Source organism: Pararge aegeria, chromosome 16 (genome assembly GCF_905163445.1).
Source record: "Pararge aegeria chromosome 16, ilParAegt1.1, whole genome shotgun sequence".
Taxonomy (NCBI): Eukaryota; Metazoa; Arthropoda; class Insecta; order Lepidoptera; family Nymphalidae; genus Pararge; species Pararge aegeria.
The window spans coordinates 11,967,488-11,993,015 of record NC_053195.1 but is presented as its reverse complement, the minus strand read 5'-3'; the positions used below and the strand labels follow the sequence as shown (position 1 = coordinate 11,993,015).

Sequence of the window (25,528 nt, the reverse complement as noted above, 5' to 3'; positions counted from 1 at the left end):
GTCCAAAGAGTTCTATAACGCAACCAAAACAAAAAAAAAATGTACGACCTGATAAAAGAATATTGGTATAATTTATTTGTAAACATTATTTTAAAATCTTCAACTACCTATGTTAAGTTATATTATAAAAAAAGCACTATTAAAAATTTATAAAAAAATCACTAGTCCGATTGCGAGGTTTTTGCAGTGAGCTCATCCAAGACGCACCGTTTCAAGGACTGCCTTCTGTAAACGATCCAACAACCAGCGAAAGCGTCTAGGGCTTTTAGAAAGTATATATTACCTAGAAAGAATTCCCTGAAAAATCTTAATTAACGCGGACGAAGCCGCGGGCAACAGCTAGTATGAAATGAAGGTGTATCAATGTGTGCCTATGTAGACCGTGACTATGTATATTTTAAATTATTTCATTGAAGTCAATTGTGTCCCCGATGAGTGTGATGGAGGGTCGCTCAGTGTAGATAGCGTTGTTGTACTGAAAAGTTTTATTTCAAAGCAATCACGATCAATAATACGACTGAAGTGAATAAAGAACCAAAAATAATCAACCAATCAACGTTCCAAATAACACTGTCTTTTAATTCATATCAAAAGTGAAGTGATTTAAAATTATAATAATCTTATAAATTATTTATTATAATATTTGGGTAAGAATCTTTTTTATTCTTATTATAAATGCGAAAGTGTGTTTTAATTAATGTGAGAAGTTAAGTGAATAAAATATTATGTATGAATATTAATAATACCTAAGTTAAAATTATTATTTTAATAATTATTTTATTTATTGTAAATGCGAAAGTATGCTTGTTTATCCTTCCTTTACATCCTAACCTAACTAAATAACCAATGAACGTGATTTCTAACATTTTAAATTCTTTTGGATCACTTTTAGTATGTAGTGTGTATTGTGTACCTACCCAGGTAGGTAGTTCTTTTTAAGTCTCATATTTCTAATATTCTATTTCTATTTCGTTCTCATATTTTTTAAATCGTCTGGATAACTGTTAATTAGTTTTTAATTAATTCAATACATGATTATTACACCTAGTTTAACATAGGTACTTAAAATAACTTAGCTAAAAATATATCCCATAGGTACATTTTCTTCGCTAACGAACTCTTCCGCTATGATAACGACCATAAAGGCCAGTGTTTGATATCTAAGGAGATAGTAGGTACCTGTGCATAAAATGTTTCTCGTATTATATTGATAACGTCTATATATAGCTATGTAAATAATAAATCTGAATGTCTTGTTGTCATGTGAAAAAACCCAGCTTTCCACTAAATGCATAAAAAAATAAAAACTACTGTGAACTGTTACAGTGATTTTGTTGAGTGTATAAATAATTAACCTTTTGATAAAAATATCTAAAAATGTGCCAGAGGTTTTACTTAATAAATAAGCAAATGTGCTAATCTTAATATATATAAATCTCCTGTCACGATGTTTGTCCGCGATGGACTCCTAAACTACTGAACCGATTTTAAATTAAATTGGCACACCGTGAGCAGTCTGGTCCAACTTAAGAGATAGGATAGCTTAGGTCTTTAATTATAGTCGCAATTTTATTTTATTGTAAATTATTTGTCTATGATTAATTGACAGTCACAACTCACATGTTATATATATATATATACTACTATACTCATTTAAGGCTTAGCGATACTGAATACTTTAAAAACAAAATCAAACGCAGACGAAGTCGCGGGCAACAGCTAGTATTTTATATTTCTTTTATTAATAGTTTTCGATAAATAAATAAAACTATATTTGATTTTCAGCCAATGTTTATGACATTGTTTCCTTTGGTATTTTGATACAAATTACTTTTGATTTCTATAAATTCTTCTTCTGAAGGAAATGAAGAAAAGTGTCGTTATTGTCGTTAAGGCACTCAATAAGAATCATAGTTCAATCACTTTTGAATAAAATCGTAGGTATTTCATTCAAAACTATTATAAGGACAAACAAACAAATATACTAGCAGTTAAAACGTGTAGAATATCATAGGTGAATTTTAATATAGATAGGTACACCATTGAAAATATTAATTCTGTGATCTTCTTATTTCTAGGCTAGTTCCAGCGACCTTCTGAGTGAACTTGCTGGAAGGTTTGACTGCCAGTAGGTACCTGTGTCATTGCTGTATGCTACATGTGCTTTTCAATCTGGCCTGCCAGAAGGGTTTTAAATAAACTACTTCTTTAGGCTTAGTTTCCTAATATTAGTTTTTCAATTTTGTATTTCACTAACAATTTACAAACCAAGTCGGTCGAAATAAAAGTTTTCTTTAATTCGACTTTACTTTCAAGCATCTGTAACTTTTCTAAATTATGTGTGTTTCAAGCTATTTAATATCATTTCGTTGAACGGTGAAAGAAAACATCGTGCGGAAACCTGTTTATTTGTTTATTTGTTTATTGTTATTAGGTACACAAAACCGGTAATAACTAAAAGTAGATCTAAATATAAGTAATAACAAGTTTTGTTCTAAGCTACAACTCAAAGTATGTGTACACAACTTGGAATTAAATTAAACAAAAAGTAAAGATAAAATTAAAGTTGAAACAAAAAGAAACACTTAAAAAATAATATATATACGTACATGATTTCCCTAAAGATTATGTGGAATAGTGCTTAATAATTTGATTTTTAAAAATATTTATCCTTTTGTTAAAAATGTCGATATTACGATTACTTGATACTAAATCATTATAAAGGCGGCACATGCGAACGATGAGATTGTAAAATATACTGCATTGTTCTTGTAGACACTTAGGACAAAGGGTTTAAAATATTTTAATCTGGTATTAACGCGAGTATTTATAGTAATACGTGTGTACCTGAGAGTTCTCCATAATTTTCTCAAAGGTTTAAAAAGCCTTTGGTCAGCGTGAGTGACCCTTTTCATTGCATGAGAAGGGGTTTTACACTGTAGTGGGCCGGTAATGGATTGATATGATGACAATTATGATGTAGAGAAGAATTATAGTATAGGTATGCCGAAAATACACCCGTCAAAATATTAACTCTGTGATTGCCAGGTGGGTGTCAAAATGGCGTCAAAAATAGCCAACTGGTGGCGTCAGTCGTTGAAGAAGAGGCCGGTGATCACAAACACCGTGGTGTACGCCACGTTTTACACCGCAGCGGAGCTCTCGCAGCAGACCTTCAATAAGATATACTCGGTGAGGCTGCATTTAATTATTCTTCATAGCGGTCGGTAGTATTATTTAAATAAATAAATATATAATCGCCATCAGCTTAAAGTAAGTAAGTGTTACGGGTACCAACTAAGATCATTCATGGATATTTTTATGAATAATATGCATAAACACTTATAATATATAACATTACATATAAACGCCCACACACTGAAAAAAGTTCATCTTCATCACACAAACATTTTCCAGTTGTGGGAGTCGAACCCACGGCGTCGGACTCAGAAAACAGGGTCGCTGCCCACTGCGCCAATCGGCCGGCAAATAATACAATTTTTTATTTTTTTTTATTTTGAAGTATCTTAAGGTTGATGTGTGGTTCATGCCGTGATCAGAAAACAGTTGTTAATACCATCTTCCCGCGGGTGTCGTACGTCGCGACTAAGGGAATATAACAAATTACCACCAATAGCTGCCCAGCGTGGTGATCATGGGCAAACCCTCCCTTTGGAAGAAGCCTTTAGTCCAGCAGGGTATTTATAAAGGCTATTTGTTTAGGCTAAAAATAAAAAAAAATGCTTTTATTTCAGGCCTAAGACCCATTTAACAAAAAATACGGTAAAGATAAGCAAATTAAGGCTACGAAAATAACTGAAATCTAATTAAAATTACCAGGTAGTCAAAAAATAAAAAATAATTATATATTAAAATATCAAATAAAAATTGCAATTAAATAAAAGATTAAAATTTTAACACAAAAATAAATAACATGTTAAGGTTGCTCTGGTAATTATTTTGGCTTTTTAGAGTACAATATGCACAAATAATAATTGGCGGAGTAATCGCTTGCAAGATACAACTTATCGGAATCAAAACTTTTTTGTAATGCTTTAAATTTTTAATTGTGTTTTATTGCTTACGCAAACCTCTACCTCTACCTTATGTCTACTGTAGCAAACTTTTTATGTCTACTGTATCGTAATGAAAATAAATTGCATCAAAATATTGTTTTGTGAATAGAGGAAGTGATTCTATTTTTAAAATACAAATTACTGTCGTTATAAAGTCGTTTTGAAATTCATAATTCGATGCATTATAGGCAGAGTAGATAAAAACCCTTTGTTGCAACTTTGGTGGGAAAAGATAAAATTAATTCTTAAAATGTTTTTTATTAAAAAGATAATGGCAGCGGTGGGATTCGAACCCACGCCTCCGAAGAGACTGGTGCCTTAAACCAGCGCCTTAGACCGCTCGGCCACGCTACCCGTGACGAATTTGGCTGAATTTAGGAACTACTCACACTTTTCTTCCATGATTGCTAAGATATATAAATAAATATACAAAACATTCTGTTCTATTATCATCCCGAAAACACACTAATACTGGCTCAGATATTGGTGACAACTGACAGTTAAATCTGCCCAACCTTTATCATCGAAACTGTTATAATTGAGCTATTGTTTGTAGCGTGATATTTATTCGACTACAAAGCGGGGAAATCAACGATTTGCTAGCGTTTTTTAAAATTTCCCATACATCTACGCTGATATTTAAAAAAAATACACTTATAGAGTTAACGTCCACATACCATGATGGGTTTGTAACGAATAAAAAGATAAAAATATATTAAAACTCGTATCAGAACAGTTTCTCCACGGCATTTAATAATTTCTCCTAGGAGGTACGTACCTCCATACATATATATATATATATATATATACATAATTAAATAAAAGATAAGTACCTCGAGATAGAATGTCTATCTGTAAATTGGAAGGAAAGCTTAATTTGCAATGGGTACTCCGCGAAAGTATTGAGAATGACGCTTATATTTTCTTAAATTTTTATGCTCCTCACCAAACAGATCTTCCGCAATGTACTCTCTACGCACGTTTCGCTCCGACACTGGAGCATCCTCAGGAAATATCTTCCGTAACACTGTATCAAAATTTCTAAAAGTATCTTTGATACCTCATTTTGAAGAACATTTTTCCCTCTAGTGACGAGAAATGAAATTATTTTTCATCATAAAATTTAATTTTGAAACTTACTTTAAAAAAACTCTGACTAGTGCGAATAATTCACACATAATGTTACCCGTAAATTACGTGTAGGCCGCGCTCGCTTACGTTAATTAAAGAAAACTTTGTCTCTGATTATTCTTTATTTAATTTCAGCCGGAAAAGCCAGACATTGATTTGAAATCTGCAGGTCGCATCGTTGCTGTTGGCAGTTGCTTGTATGCACCCACACTTTATTATTGGTAAGATTAATGCAAAATAGGATAATGAAGTAATCGCGTAGTCTAATTTAATAATATTTGCCTATACTAAATTTCATTTTTTTTTTCTTATTTTAAGGTACAAGTTCCTGGATAAAAAGTTTGTTGGGACAGCTGTCAAAGTTGTAGCAACAAAGGTGGTTGCGGAACAATTTATAATGACTCCAACATTGTTAGCAGCATTCTATACACGTGAGTTCCCAACCTCATCTATGTTGTCTTAGCTCTATCAAACAATCGCCAAGTACGTTGCGCTTGAATAAAAGAAAAAATGAAATGTCTGAACAGAAAATCCGTTTCCTCAGATCGACTATTCTGTCTAGCGTCCTGAAGCGGACGGGTGCGTGTTGCCTAGTAGAAGTATAAAGAGTGCCAGAAGTAATCGTAGCTTCGCCCGAGATTGTTTCGCTTTTTAAAAATCTCATGAGAACAGTTTTCCCGGGATAAAATGACTCTATGTCCGTAAATTACTCTAGGATGCAAGGTATCGCTATTCAAAAATCCAAATTCAAATTCAAAAATGTTTTATTCATGTAGAAGGTCTACGGGCACTTATGAAGCGTTCATACATATAACATGTTAGCTGATGGTGAGAACTGCATTCGTTAACTTAAAAATAAAGCTAGGAGTGTTCCAAACGCGGCGTGGTCTAGCAAGAGCCCATAACAAACTTAGCCAGGTTTTTTTGGTTGCCACCATCTCACAGTCGAATTAATATTTATCTATGATGTTAGTGCAATTCATACTCAAGCTTTTTTGTCATACATTTTATCCTTAATATTATAAAAGGTATTTCTATAAGTTAACGTTTATATAAACTTTGAAGTTATTGAGATAAATCTCAAGGATTTCATCTGGCAATTTGTTTTAAAATGATATACAGTTAACCTTAAATGAATAACTTATTTCATGCAGCCTAGTAAACTGCACTACAAGTTTATTTTTACTTCTAATATTAAAATTGTTACAGACCACTTTCTTCTCAAATTTTGTTATATTTCGTTTAAGATTGGTTTAACTGTTCAGAGTCGTGGCATACATAACATATTACGATTATTTTTAAAACCCACGGGAATGTTTCCCGGGTTCTTTTCTGGGATAAAAAATTATATTTCCTTCTCCATGATGCCAGCTAACTCTGTGCCTTCATCAAGACCATAGGTAACAAAGAGAGACTCTCGCATTAACAATACGTGGCTAAATCTAACGATATAGGATTACAACGGCTTATTGCTGAAGCCTCCCAATCAATCCTAAGCCAGCGTAGAAATTAATAATAATTTTATTATACCAAGGTGACTTCGGCTAGAGGCGTGTAAAGGTCACACTCGAGAGCTTGGTAGGCTACGGCCTTAAACCCATATCAATCTGAGAGGAGAAGCCTTTCGTCATCATCATATCAACCCATTACCGACCTACAGGGCACGTGTCTCCTCCCACAATGAGGAGGCCGTAGTCCACCACACTGGCTGAGTGCAGATTGGTGGACTCCACACACTTTTGAAAACATTAGGTAGAACTTTCAGGCATGCAGGTTTCGTCACGATGTTTTCCTACACTGTTGAAGCAAGTGATATTTTAATTACTTAAAACGCACATGACATAGAAAAATGAGGAAGAACGTGACGAACTCCTACCAACTGGGCTATCCCGCTTCCAGAAGCCTGTAGTGGTCCGGTAGTGGATTCTTAATGATGATGTAGTATTTCTCCGAATCAAATCATAATGAATGAATGAATGAAATTAACAGTAAAAATTTAACAAAAGGTATACAATTTGGCGGCCTTATCGCTACATAGCGATCTCTTCCAGGCAACCAAAGGCGTTAAAAACAGCTCAAGAAGAGAGGTAGGTGGTGCATTTAACTGTACTGTGTTGCAAATAAACATGCATAAACCTATATATACAAATATAATAGGTACATATAACAAACTTACAATAAAATATATAGATAGTGATAATAATTAATATATACCTATATAATTAATATCAATAATAAATAAATATATACAATATTGTCAAACCACAAATAAAACAGAAGAGAATAGGCAAGTTAAAGATCCGCAGATGCAGACAGAAAATGATCTTTGACAAGTTTTTTAAAAATGGCATTCCAAAGCTTAACAGCCTGAACAGTGAAAGATCGGTGGAAGAAAGATGAATTATGTGAAGGCACCCTTAAGATCAATTTCCTTGCAGTACGGAGAACTTCACCAGGGCGACCAACGAATTCAAATTTTTCCTTTAAATAAGGTGGAGAAGAAGGAAAAAACAACACACAGTAGAGAATAGAAAGAATGTGCAAATTCCGGCGAAGTCGAATAGGTAACCACTTGAGACGAGAGCGAAATTGTGATACATGGTCATATTTACGTAACCCAAATATGAACCGAATGCTAATGTTTTGAAGTCTCTCAAGTTTATTTAACTGATCGTCAGTTAGGTTAACAAAGCTTGCGTCAGCGTAATCCAGAATAGGAAGAAGGAGAGTCTGTGCTAACATAATCTTGGTAGGAATCGGAAGGAAAAATTGAAGGCGACGCAAAGAGCCTAGAGATGCAAAAGTTTTCCTGCTGACTTCCTTTAAGTGATTAGTCCAACTTAGAGTGGAATCCGTAGTTACACCCAGATTTCTAACGCTGTCAGAGTACGGAACTATGAAGCTATTGAATCCTACGGGCGGCAAGGAAAACCAGTCAACTCTTGAGATTAGGTTCCGACTACCGATAATAATCACCTGAGATTTTTTAGGATTTACAGTGAGGCCATAGGATCTACTCCATTCCAGGATAACACTTAAATCTTTATTCATCCTTGAAACGGCTGTCGGAAGATTCTCAAGAGATGTTTGAGTATAAATTTGAACATCATCCGCATACATGTGATAGAGAGAAGAGAGTTTTTGAGTAATTGAATTAATGAAAACAGAAAAGAGTAATGGTGACAACACGCCCCCTTGAGGCACGCCGGCAGAGATATCACACCAAGATGAATAAGTCTCTTCAACGCGAATACGCTGCCGACGTCCCTGAAGGTAACTACGAAACCAGTCAATCACAGATGGAGATATGTTAAGAGAACGTAAAATAGCCAACAGTACATCGAAATCTACAGTGTTAAAAGCATTGCTAAAATCCAGCAAGGTCAACACAGTTAGTTGTTTATTATCCATGCCCCAACGAATGTCGTCAGTAACTTTCATCAGAGCAGTAGCCGTACTATGACCGGAACGGAAACCAGATTGGAGAGGATTAAGTAAGCACTGCCTATTAAGGAAAAGGTTTAGTTGTTGGTAAGTAAGTTTTTCAAGGACTTTAGAAAGAAACGGTAAGATAGAGATAGGACGGAAATCGCAGAACTTAGTAGGATTAGCCTTTTTAGGGAGAGGAACAACATGCGCACTCTTCCAAGCTTCAGGAAACTTGCAAGAAGAGATGGACTCATTTAAAATGTGAGTGATAATAGGCGAAATAATACTTATGAGAGGAATAATCATATTACGGCTAACGTCGTCGCTACCAACTGCATTCGAAGAGACTGACAATATGCTCTTCTTAACATCACATTCAGAGAATTGACTAAAAGTGAACGGAGGATAAGCGGGAGTTGGAGTTACGGAAAGAGAATGAAGAGTATTAGCTTTATCTGAACAATTAAAAGAGTTAAGAGGAGATGAGAAATATTGATTCAAATGTTCAATATCAACACTAGAAGGGGATGAATTATGGGATGCTTTACCAACTCCAACAGTTTCAAGAAATTTCCAGACCCGGGATGAGTCGCCGTCCTCGACTGAAGTATGAATATGGCGTCGTTGTGCATCTCTACACAATGTATTGCAGCGATTCCTGATTTTAATATACTTTCTCTGGTTTTCATCAGATTGCTTTGCCTTGAGTCTGGACTTTGCAACGTTTTTCTTTAATATAAGACTTTTCAGGTCGTCAGTTAGCCAGGGAGCAGGCAAATGTTTTAGCTTTACTATCTTTATGGGTGCATGAGTATCATAAAGTTGAGTTAAAAAAGAGTTAAAAACAGCAACCTCATCTTCAATGCATGGTGCATTTTCAACCACTGACCAGTCTATTTTGCAAGCATCATCACACAATCGATCGATATCCATTCCACCAAAATTACGCTATATAATATAATATTTTTTTCCAGTGCTTGGAGTTTTGGAGAGAAGAGAGGACGTTTTAGAAGAGCTAAGGGATAAATACTGGAAAACGTTCCTCGCAAACCAAGCCTTTTGGATTCCGGGACAGACCATCAACTTCTTTTTTGTGCCAAGCAACCTGCGTGTTGTTTACGTAGCATCGGCGTCTTTTATATGGATAAATGTGCTTTGCTTCATAAAAAGGCAGAAGGTCGAGAAAGTAGGAGAAAATCAAGAAAAGTTACGTAACAATTGACGATGTATTAAGATTGATTTAAAATAATTGTTTAACTACCTACCATACAAGCCCCTTTTCGTATGTAGGTTGTGTAAATACGTGCCATTGGTTTTGTGCCAATTATTTTGTTTTACACAAGTATTTTAACTAAACTAAAGGCCTAAACTTTACAAGAAGTACAAGATTTGACGGTAGAGTGACCTGCGAAAACGACTCATCGATTGCGAGTAAGCAAATCATGTACTAAGGCTACAGAATTATAGACTGTCAATTTAATTTAGTTTAGAGATATGCATACAAAAGAAACTGCCAATTTTAATTAAATACCATAAAAACTCCAGTTCCAATGTGCCGAAGATTCCAATTCATTCAATACTTTCAGTTTTAGATAGGATAAACAAGAAGTAAATAAATAAGCCAATATAATAGGGCCAAGAGCGGAGTAGTAAATTTCACACAAAGTTGAGAATAATATGAAGAACTCTCAATCATTTCAACGAAGAAACAAGTTATATTTAATTTCTCGAAACGCACATAACTTTGAAAAGTACGTTTTTTATTTTTTAATTCCGCTTCAAGTTAGCCCTTGACCGCAGTCTAACCTGGCGGTAAGTGATGATGCAGTCTAAGATGGTAGCGGGCTAACCTGTTAGCCAGTATGGTAGTCATACCCCTAATCGGTTTCAACGCGACATTGCACCGGAAAACTAAATCGCTAATCTAATCGCGGCAAGTCTTTGTCTTGGTACTACTGGTGGCCTTGGTTGTGGCCAGTTAGCCACAGCCAAGGCCTCCCACCAGACACCGTAGGTACAATACAGTAATAGTATCTTCTTTTCGCTTCCATAAATCGGTTATACAGAATATTCAGGATTAATTCATGTTTACTGATTTAATAATTCTTGAAGAGCTTTTTTACAGCCACCGGTTTCCTCAATATGCATTTTATTTTTCTTTTTACTTTATTCGTTTCTTAAAAAAAAGGATAAGACCTTCACCATACCTTCACCAAGTATGTGTGCCGGAACTGAAAACTAAAGGTCCCCGGCTACCAAATTAAGTGTCACATTAAAAAATACGTAGTTATTTAATACTCATGGCAAAGCTCTGTCTCTATTCCCATAGCTTACTTTTAAATATCAGGATTCGTATCATAAATATCTCTACCATCCTATGATTTATCCTTTATTTATATGTTTTGACGTTATCTTCTTATATATATATTTCTTGTGTGCGTGTGTATGTCACTGAACTCCTCCTATACGGCTGGACCGATTTGAATGAATTTTTTGGTATGCTTTGGGTGGCACCCAGGATGGTTTAGATTCACTAAGCCCGACAGATGGTACTGGGTTCCGCTAGTTAACATATACAAATTTATCCTGACTAACTGATAGACAACAGCTCAAAGGGTTGAAAAAATTTTGAGGGAATATTCTTTATGTAATCTAGTGCCTATAACAGGATTAGTTAAAACGGGGATTGATTTTGCAGGGAATGCTTGTAAGAAAGTTTTGTAGTTCAATACAATTCAATTTTATTTATTTGCTGATACAGGTAAATAGGTGTTACAGAAAAAAATATGTAGATCTTAAATAAACCACGCCAAATTGGCATGCAAATAATGCAATAAAATAGTTATATCCAGAAAACTTATATATATTCATAAACTACTATACTACGTACTATATATGAGAGTTAAATCCTAATATGATATTTTAAAATAATGAAGAATGAAATGCGTTGGCAGGTATCTACCTCGTATTATCTTCGTGAGTGATGATTCATTGAATTATGGTCAGGTGCTAGTGATTTGTATCTGATATAATACTTATACCTATGAATACTAATATACCTACCCTTTAGACAAAGTCACGTTTGGGAATTAAAAGTGCGTTAAAATATACAGCATTCTACGCTTTTCATTCTAAGCATTCCATTTATATATAGTTATTTAAAAAAGGAGTAGTAAAATATTTAAAATCATTCCATTGTTTGTCATTTGTCAGCTTACAAAAAAGGGGCTTTCAAAAACTTTTTAATTCGGTTTTTTTTTTAATGTTTAACTTTTTCATTTATTTTTTATTTCATCTATTTGAAGAAATATTCTTTTTTTTGAAACGGTAGGTATACTTGCGACGTGGTCCCATTGTCGTCAGACTTAGAACTGTTGATGGGATACTGAAAAAGTCGAGTGAACTGTTCAAACATTCTACTCCTCTACATTTTAAAGTCGGTGTCAAGAAAAATGTATAAAAATCAAAAATAAAATAAAATTTACTTTATAAGCACTTTTGAAACGTCAAGTATGTATGTTTGTAGTGACTTTACCACAACTCAATAAAATTACAAGGTACTATATAAAAGGAATCCGTATACAATATATCTTTATCTTTACCTACTAAGTAATTATTACATTTAACTTGGCACCGAATTAAAAATGTTTTAGATCGTATTATAATCTATTTTTTTGCTTTTTAGTCGTCTAGCAAAGTCGGTTTTTTGTCAAAAGTTTTTTTTAATGATTATGTTTTAAAATAAATTCATCAAGTTTTTGTTTAGTTTTTTTATACTATTGCCTCGCCTTTTGTCTGAATTCTACGTTAGTTCAGGTAGATCTTCATCTACAATTGAAGTAAGCAGTGTTTACCTCATTCCATAGCTTAATATCGAATTAGCACCACTGCTTCCAGGAGGCAGATCTTCCAGAAGGTAGAAATGTTACGTAAGTATGTTTATGCGTTTTAATATCTTCAGTTTTAATCCAAACGAGGTAATCTGACACTAAGTTCCAGTAGCAGCTTCAAAATACGTATTTTGAAGCTGCTACTGGAACTTTAACGGGGTAAGTACTTACTCCAAATTTTTTGGCATAATCTAGGTACACTTTGTCCTGACTGACTGACAGCCTAAACGGCTGAATATGAATTTTGAGAGAATATTCTAAATGGGGATTAAATAGAGAAAGTTTAAACTGGTTTGCATGAATGTTTTTGAGATGCATAAAACTTGTAAATAGTACTTAACTTGTAAAATTACAAAAAAAAACTAACCCGAATAGGGCTGGTGTTTAAAAAATTAGAAACTATTCACATTTCATTTATCATTTATTTAAATACATTTAAAAAAAAAATAACAGTGAAATTATAAAAGAAAAACAAAAATCACTATTAAAAATTTATAAAAAAAAACACTCCTCCGCTTGCGGGGCTTTTGAGTACCCAAGCAACCGGCATTATTCACATTATTTTTAATTCCACCGCTTGGCGTGAAATAAGAAATGAAAGTTGGTGGTAACGTTTTTCCAAGATATTATGAATTTTGGTAATTTGAATTTTATTGTAAATAAATTAAATTCTTAATCTTACGGGATATCAGAAAGTCTACGCAGTCGAATGTTCCGGAATTCGCTAGTATAAAATAAATCCACATTAACTTCATAAATGCAGTTAAACGAGCCGAAAAGATTTTCCCTTATGATCTGAATCAAAGGTTATCTGCGGAACTCAACGCATTTCAAAGCAAAAACTGATGCAACACTTCTTATATAAACATACATTAAAGCTAATTAGATAATGTACAATGTCTTGGACTTCCTAAGGATTCCATGCTTCTTTTGTAATGCACGTATTAACTTATTAGAAATACTTTAGTCTTCAGTTAGATTTATAGAGTCTTACAGGAGACATCTTCGTGTTTTTCAACAATAGTTTTGAAAATCATTTACAATGGAAGATTTATGTGTTATTATTAATGGTTCTGTGCTATATTATGAGGAATTTGCTGTAGATGTAGATTTAGTCAATTCGCCATACAATAATATGACGTCCCCGTTAGAAAGTGCATTTAAATCAAGAGCAGCTGAATTTGGTATTATTAGTGGCATACTGATTGCGTTTCTTATAAATTTAGTTATGAGTTTTGAAGTGAGTAATTTTTTTAGTAATTGACGGCCGATTGGCGCAGTTTGCAGCGACCCTGCTTTCTGAGTCCAAGGCCGTGGGTTCGATTCCCACAACTGGAAAATGTTTGTGTGATGAGCGTGAATATTTTTCAGTGTCTAGGTGTTTATATGTATATTCTAAGTATTTATGTATATTATTCATAAAAATATTCATCAGTCGTCTTAGTACCCATAACACAAGCTACGCTTACTTTGGGGCTAGATGACGATGTGTGTATTGTCATAGTATATTTATTTATTTATTTATTTTCAGTTTTTCAGAGTTGAAGAATGAAATGTAAATACTTTAAAAATAGGCAAAATATATTTTATATTATAGATGTTGCATTTGATACCTATTACATTAAATAAAAATAAAAATCATTGATCATTATACTCTGTTAGCGCATTATGACCATTATGTTCTCTGTGCATTATCACGAAATCATTATCTCTTTATTATCCCCGAAACCATAAAAATATGTATGGTGTAATTAGAATTTATTTAATCTTTCAAAAATAATAAAATATAAATATACTACGACAATACACACACCGCCATCTAGTCCAAAAGTAAGCGTAGCTTGTGTTATGGGTACTAAGATAACTGATAAATATTTTTATGAATAGTAGGTATACATAAATACTTATAATATACATATAAACACCCAGACACTGAAAAACATTCATGTTCATCACACAAACATTTTCCAGTTGTGGGAATCGAACCCACGGCCTTGGACTTAGAAAGCAGGGTCGCTGCCCACTGCGCCAATCAGCCGCCAAGAATCTTTATTCACCCACATCGCATAGATCCTCAAAAATAGGTGTTCTACGCACGTTTTGCCGCTCCGCCACCGTAGCATCCTCAGATGTTGACTTCACAATGAATAATTGCTAATTTGTCTCAAGCAAACTAAGCATAGTGTTTATTAAATATGTTGTTACTTAAAAATAAATAAGCTCAAAACATTTACATGTTATGTAAACGTTTTATTTTTGATTCGATTCACCTCCGTGTATGCACTATTCCACACCCATTTACAATTTATTTTCATCAAATGTTGCTTCTAAGATATTGCAAGCCGTATATAAAACCATGAGTAAATATTGTTTTTTTTTAATTTTCTTGTCGTTATGTGAAGAATATTTTTTTTTTTGCCTACAAAACGATGTGAATTGTGTGTGATTGTGATGTGTGGTTGTAAATGCATTGTAATTGATTTAATCTTAAAATCTATTTCTTTGTTGCAGTATGAAACTATGAAAAGGAAAGTAAAAATCAAAATTGAAAGCGAAAACTTGCTGCAAAAATCTTTAATATTATTAATTTTATTATTAAGTTTGCCGTTAGTTGTAGCGTTTCTCATCGGAGCATCTTTGTACAAATTCCTGTGTTCTATAATTATAAAAAGACGTGATAAACATTTTGCGGGATTTCTTGATAGTTTTGATGTTTTTTGGAGTTTAGAAGATGATGCGACTAAAAGTATCATTAATGTGTTGGGAATAATAGAATCACAATCATCTCAAGAATTAATAGAGCACATAAAGGAAAAATTACAAAGCATCGTCCAAAACAATGACACCGAAAAGTTGTTTTATAGAAGAAGTGAAGAATATGGGTTTTACTATTGGAGAAAATGTTGCTATATTGACAGTAGTAAATATGTTCGTGTAATTGATGTATCAAATGTTATTAACCTTAGCGTATCAGATTTAGAAGAGATCATGACTGAAGTGTCATATCAGCCACTACCTTTTAACGATGAAGGCCTATTTCAAATACTAGTGACTAATCAAAAGATAAAGAACAATGATAAAGGAAATAGTGAATATGGTATTATATTTAGAATACATCACGCTGTAGGTGATGGAGTTGCACTTATAGAGTTCTTATGTCAAACATTAGCAGATGGTAAAGATGACGAACTTATAACTTTCTGTATGCCAGAAACTTATAACGTTAGTAGTAAAAAAACAGGTGCTGATTACTTAAACATGATAACAAAACTGTGCGAAATACCTGGATGTTTAATAGATGGAATTTTGAGAGAGCCTGATAAAAGTAGTTTACATGGGCCTCCTTTAACTGGAAAGAAGTTTTACAAATGGGTTGAATCAAATGATAATTTATTTCAAATGGTAAAAGACATAAAGGAGAATGTAGAAGAAGCAAATTTTTCTGATATTTTAGCAACTGCTTTATCTTCAGGCTTTCGAGACTATTTTAGAAAGGTAATTTAATGTAATGGACTTGAAAGGTTTTAAAATGAGAGATTTATTTAATTACTGTTATTAAATATACAGGAAATACATCCAGCCCCTAACAATATAGCTGTCATATTGCCAATAAGATTTCCTGCGGTTAAAAATGGTAGAGTAAAATTGGAGAATAATTTTACCGTCAGTATACTTGATTTGCCATTAGGGGGAGACTTAAAGGAAATAAGGCGACGTTTTAATCGGCTACGAAACAGTTCTGACCCTCTGGTAAGCAAATGCTCAATTTTTTCGATTTCTTAATTTGTTCGATTCTTTGCCATATTTGAGATAAATTTATTGAAATTATTATAAAGCTTTTAGCATTGAATGAGCTATAATATTGAATGTTCTAAGATCAATGTCTTTAGCTTTATAATATTTAGGAGTATAAGATTGGTTCACGTTTGTTTCGTAGTATTAACTAGGCTCCCCCAATGAATGGGAAATCTAAAGCAAAAACAAGTTACCTAACCGATTTTGATTTTGTTTGAAAGGTGAATTAGTCGGGATTGTTATTAGCTATGTTTGATGCAAATCGTTTCAAGATGGCCGCCGCTACAAAATAGCAGTTTACATATTTTTTCACATTTCGCTTGACTAGTAGAATAATGTAAACAATATTGAAACACGGGTTTTTTTTTAATTTTAATTTTATATTTTTTCTTGAATATTAGGTATTGATAAATAAGTAAGTCACTTTAAATGTGTTAGATACTTATGTTTTGAAACTTTAGATCGTATTCACCTGGGTTGGATTCATTTATTATAACTCTTTCAGACCAATTACTATATCCTGAAGTTATGCAGCGTTTTCCCGAAGGAAATACTGACGCCTATGTTTAATAGTAACCAGGCCACTATGGTGTTTAGCAATTTACCGGGACCCAAAGTGTTACGTATTTGTGGTGGAGATCTGAAGTCCTTAGTATTCTTTGTGCCGAATAAAGGAAATACAGGTCAGTTGGCAAGAACTGGGATCACACATTTCCATGTAGCAAGATTTTTTATGTGTTACATTGTTTTAAATCATTAGTGCTAGTGTAGTTTAAACATTAGTGCCAATACTGTTGGGCACAAATCTTTAAACTACACTAGCACGCTTTACCTGTCAATTTAGTTTAATTTAGCATACAACACACAGACACAGACAGAAAACGGTATTGGCATCATTGATAAATTAATAACATTTTAAATTACATTTGTCTAAAATTAATATTCACCAATTCCTAGTTTTGCAATCAGCAGCCTTAACGAAGAAGTTTTTCATTTTGTTGATTAGATGTAAGGAGGTATTGGTGCACATTCTATTGTACACAAATGTTTACTGTTAAAATACCAATTTAGTAACCACCAGATAAGACTTTTGTGCAATCAGAATTGGCACCGGAATTGGCACTAGTGTCATTGACATCTTAACTAGCAATCTAGTCAATGGCAAGATTGATAGTTAAGATGAATTAGACAATGGTCTAAAAAAAACCTCTAATCTAAGCTGGCTAACCTAAAAATGGAGCTATCTATTTCCACAGTACATACCAAAGACTAAAGACCTTCATATTAAGTTTAGCTCTTAGCTAAACTAAGGGATTTGTGTATATCAGAAGTATTACCACCAATGTGTTTTCGTGTCTAGCATTTTTAGTCACTAATCATTAAAGGTATTGGTTTAAGCCAAACTTTTTGTGATGGAACATTAGGTAATATTATTAACTAACGTCATTATTTCTGCAGGTTTAGGAATAACGGCTCTGTGTTATGATGGAGTGCTCAGGTTAGGCGCTATGGCTGATTCTGCACTAGTATCCAGTCCAGACGAACTAGGTATAATTTTAGATGGAATGGTTAAAGAAATAAGAAGTTTACACGACAAATATGTAAATTAATTGTTGTATTGAAGAACGCGACGTGATTTTGACTTCTCAGTAAAAGGTGAATTATTCTTATTACTAAATATAGACTCTATCAAAACAAATTAAAAGAGTGAAAAATACGAAATAGGCCTTTGTAAAATAAAAAAATAAAAGTGCTTGATCAAATCCACTATTTCCACGTTATTCCAAATAATCTGTAGCCTGTACGTTATATAAAAAGTATTTATGTCTTCAGGATGAAAACTATCTCGATAATAATTGCTTAGATGGGTTAAAGTTAAGCTTTCATTAAATTAGTCAACTTTTCGTTAGATATGTTTTTTTTTGACACTGTATAAAGTCTCAAAAATATCTTAATTTAAGTCCAATCATCCAATATCTGGGGACTGTCTTCTATTGCAAGAAGCGATACTGCAACGCATCGCCGACTTACTTTCGTTGAAGTTTTCAAGAACTTTTATACCTGTATGTGTCTAAGGCAGATTCTTATTTAAGAAAATTGTTACAGGAATGGAGAAGACCAAACAATTCATGCGGCGTGTGCAGTGAACGGAAAGAAACATTTTTGTCGAAAAAGATATCAAAATTGCAGAGCATTTGAACTCGCAACTTTCTGGCATTCAGGGTCCTTCTGACCACAGATGCTGAAACTTCTAAATATGAGTTTCCATACTTCTACACTATTAGGTTTATTCCAAAATTACTCATTAGGTCAGGAATTAAAAACAATTTTTCGATTAAAATTTTTATTACTTCTACTTATTACAGTGTAAACCAATTAAGAAGGCATAGAATAATAAACCAATCATTGTGTTTTAACAATTATGTAATTCTTTTATTAAATTATTATTTTATATATTTTTACAACTCAACAATTCTTATTCAAATAGCTTCATCGACTCTGGATTTCAATCGTAGGTTTTCCAGGTAAAGAAGGTTGCATTTTCTAATCTGCCAAACGAACAAAAAATTATTTATGGTTTTAGGTCGGGCAATTTATTTTATTTTGGAGAATTCTGTGTAAAACAAAATGGGATCCTTATTGAGTTTGGTTGGCCAATTTAATTTATTTAAGAGAATTCTCTGTATAACACAACTGGAATATACGCATATTGCTCCGAAAAGTTAAAGATCCACGTTACAGATTGTAGGTCTCAGAAACATGTACACGACGGTCATGGTAAGAATATATGCACGGGTCGTATCGTTTTACCACAAATCAACAATCAAATTATCTGAAATTATTTTTAAATAATCTTCTTACAATCCATTAAAGGTGTACCGCAGGGCATGGATCTCTTACCAAAATCAAAAAGCCCGTATCCACACGCCTTTTAGAACATTATGGAGAAATTTCAAGCGTGTAGTCTCACGATGTTTTCCTTCACGGTTAAAGCAAGTGATAAATACTTAATCGCTTAAAACGCACATAACATAGAAAAGCTAGAGGTGCGTGCTAGGATTTACGAGCCCGGCCCCCGGAAAGTGAAGTGAAGTCCCATTGACACTGGGTTAAAAGAGTGGAAATTACTTTTTCAAGCAGCAAAGTAACAGCAGTATCATGCTCGCAAGCTAGGCAGCGGGAAAGCTGGTCATCCAAATCTCGACGAGCTCTTTCCGCGGTGAGGAGAACAGCTTTTGATGCGCACTTTAAACTTTCTATTCTCTCTTCATACCACACTTTCTGAATGCAATTTTGTTAAGAAGATTATTAAGGAAGTAAATGCAAGCCGAATTGGCAGTGGGCAGGTCCTATCTAGAAACAGATGGTCACAAGTGTAGGTATACCAACTTATATTATGGAGAGGATACGGCACACAGTAACCGCAATGCTAGGCGGACAACTCTTTTCTATTATTAACACACTGGACTGGTAGTCTCTATAGAAATTTCAGCTTAACCTTTGCCCATCTTTTGAAGCACCAAATGAGGTGACATACATATATCTATAGAACTGAGAAGAATAGTGTTTTAGTAATTAAAACTCACTTAGACACCTTGGAATCTCAGCTCTGTTATTACAGCGCCAAAAATGGTGTTAATCAATTAGAGAAAAACTAAAGGGACAACAGCCTGTCCAGTGGTAGGTATAAAGAGTAGCGTAGAGTAGCTAGAAGCTGGATAGTAGTAGAGCTTCTATTAGTAGTAGAAATCGTCTGGAAGCGTACGCCAAGCTTATGTCTGCCGTTAAGTAGCTTGCTCTACCTGGTCAGGACAGGACATACAGTTGAGGTACATAATAAGATGCTTAACACCTAAGCCTCAGGTTCACGGTTCTTTGTAGGACGTGTTAGTTGCATGTTCTGCGAAATGTCGCTCTGTGTATAGGCGATACTTTTCCTCATACCTTCAGGTGGTCCAACGTGGGAAGTTTGTGTTGACACGTTTGGGAAGACCTTTGTTCAGCAGTGCACACTTGCAGGTTACATCATATTATGACAATGATGAAATTTTGGCAGGTTCTGCTTAGTTTCCAATTTGTACGACGGGTTACAAGTAAGCAACAATTCTAAAACTATAAAACAACTGTTCATACCGGCCATAGCTTTAATAAGTTTACCTGCGTAAATCGCTTGTATTTGAGATCCAAATACTTCTCCCCGATAATTAGCAGACACTTATGCACGTGAGTAAGTTCGACATACAATTCTTTTAAACGTTTGTGCAGTTTGAGAAACGCACCATCTTGAGAACTTATCGAATTGCACCGTTCATCGTATGCTCTTAGTAACATTTCATATCGTTTGGATAATTCGTTGTATCTTAGAGAATGAAAATATTATTATTACTCAGAAACTTTTTGGAGGTCACTTTTTTCTAATGATGGCTCTATCCACACTCTGATCACTTTTTGTCAACCATCTATGTCGAGGTACCCGTCTAGCCCAGTTTATTGAGCTTTAACTCGTTGGATCCCCGTTAAAACCATAGCGGAGATTCTATGTATACCTTCCGACGACATTATCATACCAGCTCCTTGTTGCCACATTATAGCCTACCTAGGTACGTATTAGATATTTAATGCGTAGTATATCACCATCATCATCATCATCATCATATCAAACCATTACCGGCCCACTACAGGGCACGGGTCTCGTTCACCACCACGCTGGACCCGTGCAGTTTGGTGGACTCCACTCACCTTTGAGAACATTGTAAAGAACTCTCAGGCATGCAGGTTTTCTCATACTGTTTTCCTTCACATAACTTAGGAATGTTATAGGTGCTTGCTGGGATTCGAACTCGACCCCCGAAAGTGAAGTCGAAGCCCTACCCCTTGGGATATCACCGCGTAGTTTATGCAGTAGACTTGATGTCATCAATAGCCTATAAAAGTCCACTGCTGGACTAAAGTACTCTCTTAATGGATAGGTTTTGCCAATAACCACCACGCTGGGCAGACGGGTTGGTGATCGCAGTAGATAGTAGCAGTAGAACTGAAGACGCTGCTGTCCGTTCTCCGTTATATTCCCTTAGTCACCTCGTACGACACTCGCGGGAAGACGAAGGCTGGTGACAAATGTATTCTGATCTGCCGTCACCACACGGCCATGGTTTTATACCTAATTGGCAATTAAAACTTACTGATACTGCAGGCAAGCTATGCTCATTGTAGACCAAGATTCTGTTACATTCGTCGAACTTCTAGTTTGGGAGGCTTTCGATTTAACTGTAGAAAAAAGGGTTGGTACAGATCAGGTAGTTCTCTACTTCTCTAAATATCTCTTCCTTTTTTGCTGGATAGCCAAAGTATCTATGCATAGATAGCTGCCATTTAAGAAGTGCACAACACATTTTCAAGTCTACTAAAAGTTCTAATCACTGACTAATCACCAATAATAATACTGTAGCTATACTTCCTGCTACCATTCTACAATATCAAAAATTAAAAACGAAGTTTCATTTGTTCACTGCTAAACCCTAAAATAAATAATATCTAATTTTAATTACTAATAAAAACTATGTCTTGGAGAGAACGTGAAGTCTACCAATCATACTTGGCCAGCCTGGTGGACAACGAGTTAAACTCGTCTCATAAGACTCGTTAGTTTATAATGATTACGATGTCGCATCCAAAAGGCCTCGGTATTTGTATAAAGACTCATCTCATTCTGACAGGAGACTCGTAATTTGATAATGATTATGTCGCATCAGCAGGGACAGGTATCTGTATAAAGAAATATTTGACTCCCAACTTTTACTCAGGTTCATGCATGTTTTTTTTATTCCACTACAAGTTAGCTCTTGACTGCGATTTCACCTCGGTTTCTGCGCGATATCGTACCGTACGGTACATTGTATCTACGTCAGGTAGGTAGGTAACGTAAATTTATTCGTGAATTGGAAAAGAGTAATTAAATACCATAAAAAGTATCACTTATATTCCAATAAGAGATATATCAATCCATAAAATAGAAACCTTTATTAGAAAACGATCCAGATTGCCGAGTGGTCGATCCAACACTGCTGCACCAGTCTTTCGAGTTGTGAGAGTGGTTGTGAGCTGATCTACATCTCAGCAATTGGTCCTCGTATTGGCAGGATTTCTCGAAACTTTGCTCAAGATAGTTCAGCAAGCCGCGAGCATTTTTGAGACCATTCGCGAATGCTTTACTTTCAATCTTTTTTTTCTGAAATCAGTAAGAGGTTACAGTCTGCTTGCCCCGAAAAATAAGTGGTAAGTTGCATTGATGTGTGCTTTCTTTACGTTGTTTTAATCAAATAATCATTGGCAAGATGTATGTCTAGAGGAACAAACTCCTTGCTCTTGAACCACGAGACTGGACAAGTGACCGAAGAAATTAAGAATTTGCGCGTGAACAGCAGAATATTATCCCATATGTTGATTGTATCTCTTCCAAAGATAAATTCATACCTAACTACTGTGATAACAAATTTTCCACTTTTTAAGTATCTAGTAGAAGACCTTATAGTGACAGAAGAAACACTTTATTGCGCGTATAGCATACAGGAAAAGAAACAGTACTGTATTCAGTAAACAATGTACACTTGCAATGGCGGCCTTATTGCTGAGCCTACAGGCCTTCGAGCTGTCCGGGAAAGTATAGCCATGCTTTTTGGCGGTAGTATTAACAGGCACATGAGGCTTAACACCTACGCTGCTGATGGACATAGGGGAGCACTTGGTTTGACGTGTTCCTTGTGTAAAATGACTCCAGTCCAATTGAAAAACCAATTTAAGAATCATACACTAACACATAATTTGTCGATTACGCTAACAATATACCACCACTTTAAACTCTTAAAATAATTACTCTTTTACTAATGTATTCCTTTCCCTTTTTCCTTTTCTATTTTAAAATCTCGCCAAATAATCCCAAACGCCCGATATCACTTTGCGCGCCATATTTTTCCCCTCTCCCCTTTCTTTTTTTCCTCGCGTCGCTTTAGTCGCCAGTCCTTCCAACTTTCCAACGTGGCAGCACCGTGTTATCAAATATTAATACTCCAAATCCATGAGTGTTTTATCAAAAGGATTGATGACGGAGTTCTTTTATAATTTCTAGACTCATTTTATTGATTTGCATATCATCTCGTATTGATAATCTAGCTTAGAATGGCATCATTGACGAAAATTCAAGTAACCTTACACTTGAATGCTCTGTTAAAAGGCGTTGATATTTTTTTTACTTACCATCTGCTGGGGCCATCAAATATTACTAAAAAAATGTACCGAGATCGATTTCCCGGGGATATCCCGAATCGATCTCTGTAGAATCTGTCTGGTTACCATTACTTACGTATGAGTACACTTAGGGTAGTTAAAGATAAAAATGCCCAGCTCTCTTCATCGCCCGCTTAGGCTGGGCTTTATTATCTTATAACGAGCTCTTTAAACGAGCAATTCTTGTATATATATATAATCGGAATCTCGGAATCGGTTCCGACGATTTTCATGAAATTTAGTATAAAGGGGGTTTCCGAGGCGATAAATCGATCTAGCTAGGATAAATTTTTAGAAAATGTCATTTTATTCGTCATTTCCAGTAATAACCGATTTGGTGCAGACGAATTTTTTTTTTTTTTATGTTTATAGACGAGCGCTTGACTGCAATCATACCTGATGCAGCCTAAGGTGGAGCGCGCTTGCCTACAAAATGCCTATTCACTCTTGATTTGAAGGTACTCATGTTGCACGGGTAAGCTAGTGATGATACAATATGAGACCACTTATAGGAACCGTAACATGTCAAACATTAGTTTTATGAATGAATGCTTACTCCTGAACGTGCTCTTTGACTTCCTAGAGCTAGTATTTCCAGTGTGATCATAAATCTGACGATTTATTTACAAATAGTGTTTACCGGTATGCTGCTGACCTCGAAACACTTCAAATCTTCAAACTTAATTAAATTATCATGTATCTGGAGTCTTTGCATTTAGACGGTAATATAACGCCACTTAACGCAGCGGTAGGTATATAATTTGTGGATAGTATGAAATTTTTTATTGTGATTTTCGAGATTGTTGAAATATATATGGCATATAGAAGGAAAGCTGAGAAAAAAACCATCGATGTAGAATGAAGTTGACATCTAGACAAAAAGGTTCATTAGATTTTTTTTCATAAATTAAAAAGAGAACAAAAAGGTTCATTAGATTTTTTTTCATAAATTAAAAAGAGAATTTACATTTGAGCTTATAAATTAGTAAAGTATTTAATCAACGATATACGAGTTTCTCTCTCTCTTTTATTATTGGTGGAAACTTATTTAGATATATTAAATATACTTAGTAGTTATGAAGTATATTGTACCTTTATTTGACCTATACTACAATTAAATCATCTTACTCACATCCTGGGGTAGCTGGAAGAGATCTCTTATAGAGATAAGCTTTCCTTTGTACACTTCATGTATCTTATGTTCACAATCACAATTTATGGTACATAAATAATAAATAAATAAATAAACTTGATACCTAGAGGGTTATTTTCTTTTAGATCTAATTGAAGACACTTTCCTAAGTACAGGTAAATCAATGGCCTATAGCAGTCCACCGCTGAACTAAATACCTCACGGGAAGTTTTGCCCATAATCACCGCATCGGGCAGACAGGCTGGGGATTGCAGAACATGGTAGTATTGACTCGAGGACGGTGTTGTCCGCTCTCCGTTATAAACCCTTAGTTTTCTGATCTACGCATTCTGCGGTCACCACACGAAACTGTCGTCTCTAAGTAAAGTGATCGAAAAACAAGTACTTATTCCAATCTGAACACGAGGCGTATTGCGGCGATTGCGTTATGTACAAAATGCGTTGTCTGTAAACCAACTTGATTTGTTCTTGGATGTGTCATCTTGTTTTTATTGTATTTAATTTTTTTTGATGAAGAGATCTATGCTAGGATTATCTCTACGTGATCAAATCAGAAATGAGGAGATCCGTAGGAGGAACTAGAGTTACCGACATAGCTCAGCGAGTCGTGAAGCTGAAGTGGCAATGGGCAGGGCACATAGTTCGGATGGACGTTGGGGTCTTAAGGTGCTGGGATGGCGACCCCGCACCGGTAAACGCAGCGTAGGTCGGCCCCCAACGAGTTAGACAGATGACATCAGACAAGTCGCTGGGAGCCGCTGGAGGGAAGC

The 25,528-nt window shown here is 34.8% G+C and overlaps 3 protein-coding genes and 1 non-coding gene across 5 annotated transcripts; 2 read left to right on the top strand and 2 right to left on the bottom strand.

Moving 5' to 3' along the window:
• Positions 1-3,044: 3,044 nt before the first annotated feature.
• LOC120630645 (mpv17-like protein) lies at positions 3,045-9,858 on the top strand. Its single transcript, XM_039899908.1, has 4 exons — positions 3,045-3,192; positions 5,343-5,428; positions 5,526-5,638; positions 9,611-9,858. Exons 1-4 carry the CDS (start codon positions 3,061-3,063, stop codon positions 9,856-9,858), a joined length of 579 nt encoding a protein of 192 aa, XP_039755842.1. The 5' UTR covers positions 3,045-3,060.
• Trnal-aag lies at positions 4,349-4,430 on the bottom strand. The gene has a single exon. It is a non-coding gene; the product is annotated as a tRNA-Leu (tRNA).
• A 3,657-nt stretch (positions 9,859-13,515) lies between the features above and the next one.
• Positions 13,516-18,702, top strand: LOC120630722. Of its 2 annotated transcripts, none has more exons than XM_039900010.1 (6): positions 13,516-13,766; positions 15,038-16,021; positions 16,094-16,276; positions 16,827-17,004; positions 17,780-17,977; positions 18,428-18,702. In XM_039900010.1, the coding sequence occupies exons 1-5, from the start codon at positions 13,569-13,571 to the stop codon at positions 17,929-17,931; spliced, it is 1,695 nt and encodes a 564-aa protein (XP_039755944.1). In that variant the 5' UTR covers positions 13,516-13,568; the 3' UTR covers positions 17,932-17,977; positions 18,428-18,702. The 2 variants fall into 2 exon arrangements, with proteins under 2 accessions (XP_039755944.1, XP_039755945.1); XM_039900011.1 differs by having other exon boundaries at positions 13,601-13,710.
• A 99-nt stretch (positions 18,703-18,801) lies between these two features.
• On the bottom strand, positions 18,802-23,053 carry LOC120630644. The gene is made up of 6 exons (XM_039899907.1): positions 22,928-23,053; positions 22,340-22,550; positions 21,505-21,577; positions 20,480-20,681; positions 19,451-19,603; positions 18,802-18,870 (listed from the first exon to the last, which is right to left on the bottom strand). The coding sequence occupies exons 1-6, from the start codon at positions 23,051-23,053 to the stop codon at positions 18,802-18,804; spliced, it is 834 nt and encodes a 277-aa protein (XP_039755841.1).
• Between the last annotated feature and the right edge of the window lie 2,475 nt (positions 23,054-25,528).

Coding starts and splice junctions, on each gene's coding strand:
- LOC120630645 (XM_039899908.1), top strand. CDS start 3,061: ATGGCGTCAAAAATAGCCAACTGGTGGCGTCAGTCGTTGAAGAAGAGG. Junction 3,193..5,342: donor CCTTCAATAAGATATACTCG/GTGAGGCTGCAT, acceptor ATTTAATTTCAG/CCGGAAAAGCCAGACATTGA. Junction 5,429..5,525: donor GCACCCACACTTTATTATTG/GTAAGATTAATG, acceptor TCTTATTTTAAG/GTACAAGTTCCTGGATAAAA.
- LOC120630722 (XM_039900010.1), top strand. CDS start 13,569: ATGGAAGATTTATGTGTTATTATTAATGGTTCTGTGCTATATTATGAG. Junction 16,277..16,826: donor GAAACAGTTCTGACCCTCTG/GTAAGCAAATGC, acceptor TAACTCTTTCAG/ACCAATTACTATATCCTGAA. Junction 17,005..17,779: donor GCCGAATAAAGGAAATACAG/GTCAGTTGGCAA, acceptor TTATTTCTGCAG/GTTTAGGAATAACGGCTCTG.
- LOC120630644 (XM_039899907.1), bottom strand. CDS start 23,053: ATGTCCATCAGCAGCGTAGGTGTTAAGCCTCATGTGCCTGTTAATACT. Junction 22,551..22,927: donor ATAAGGCCGCCATTGCAAGT/GTACATTGTTTA, acceptor TACTGATTTCAG/AAAAAAAAGATTGAAAGTAA. Junction 20,682..21,504: donor ATAGCTTGCCTGCAGTATCA/GTAAGTTTTAAT, acceptor TCATTCTCTAAG/ATACAACGAATTATCCAAAC.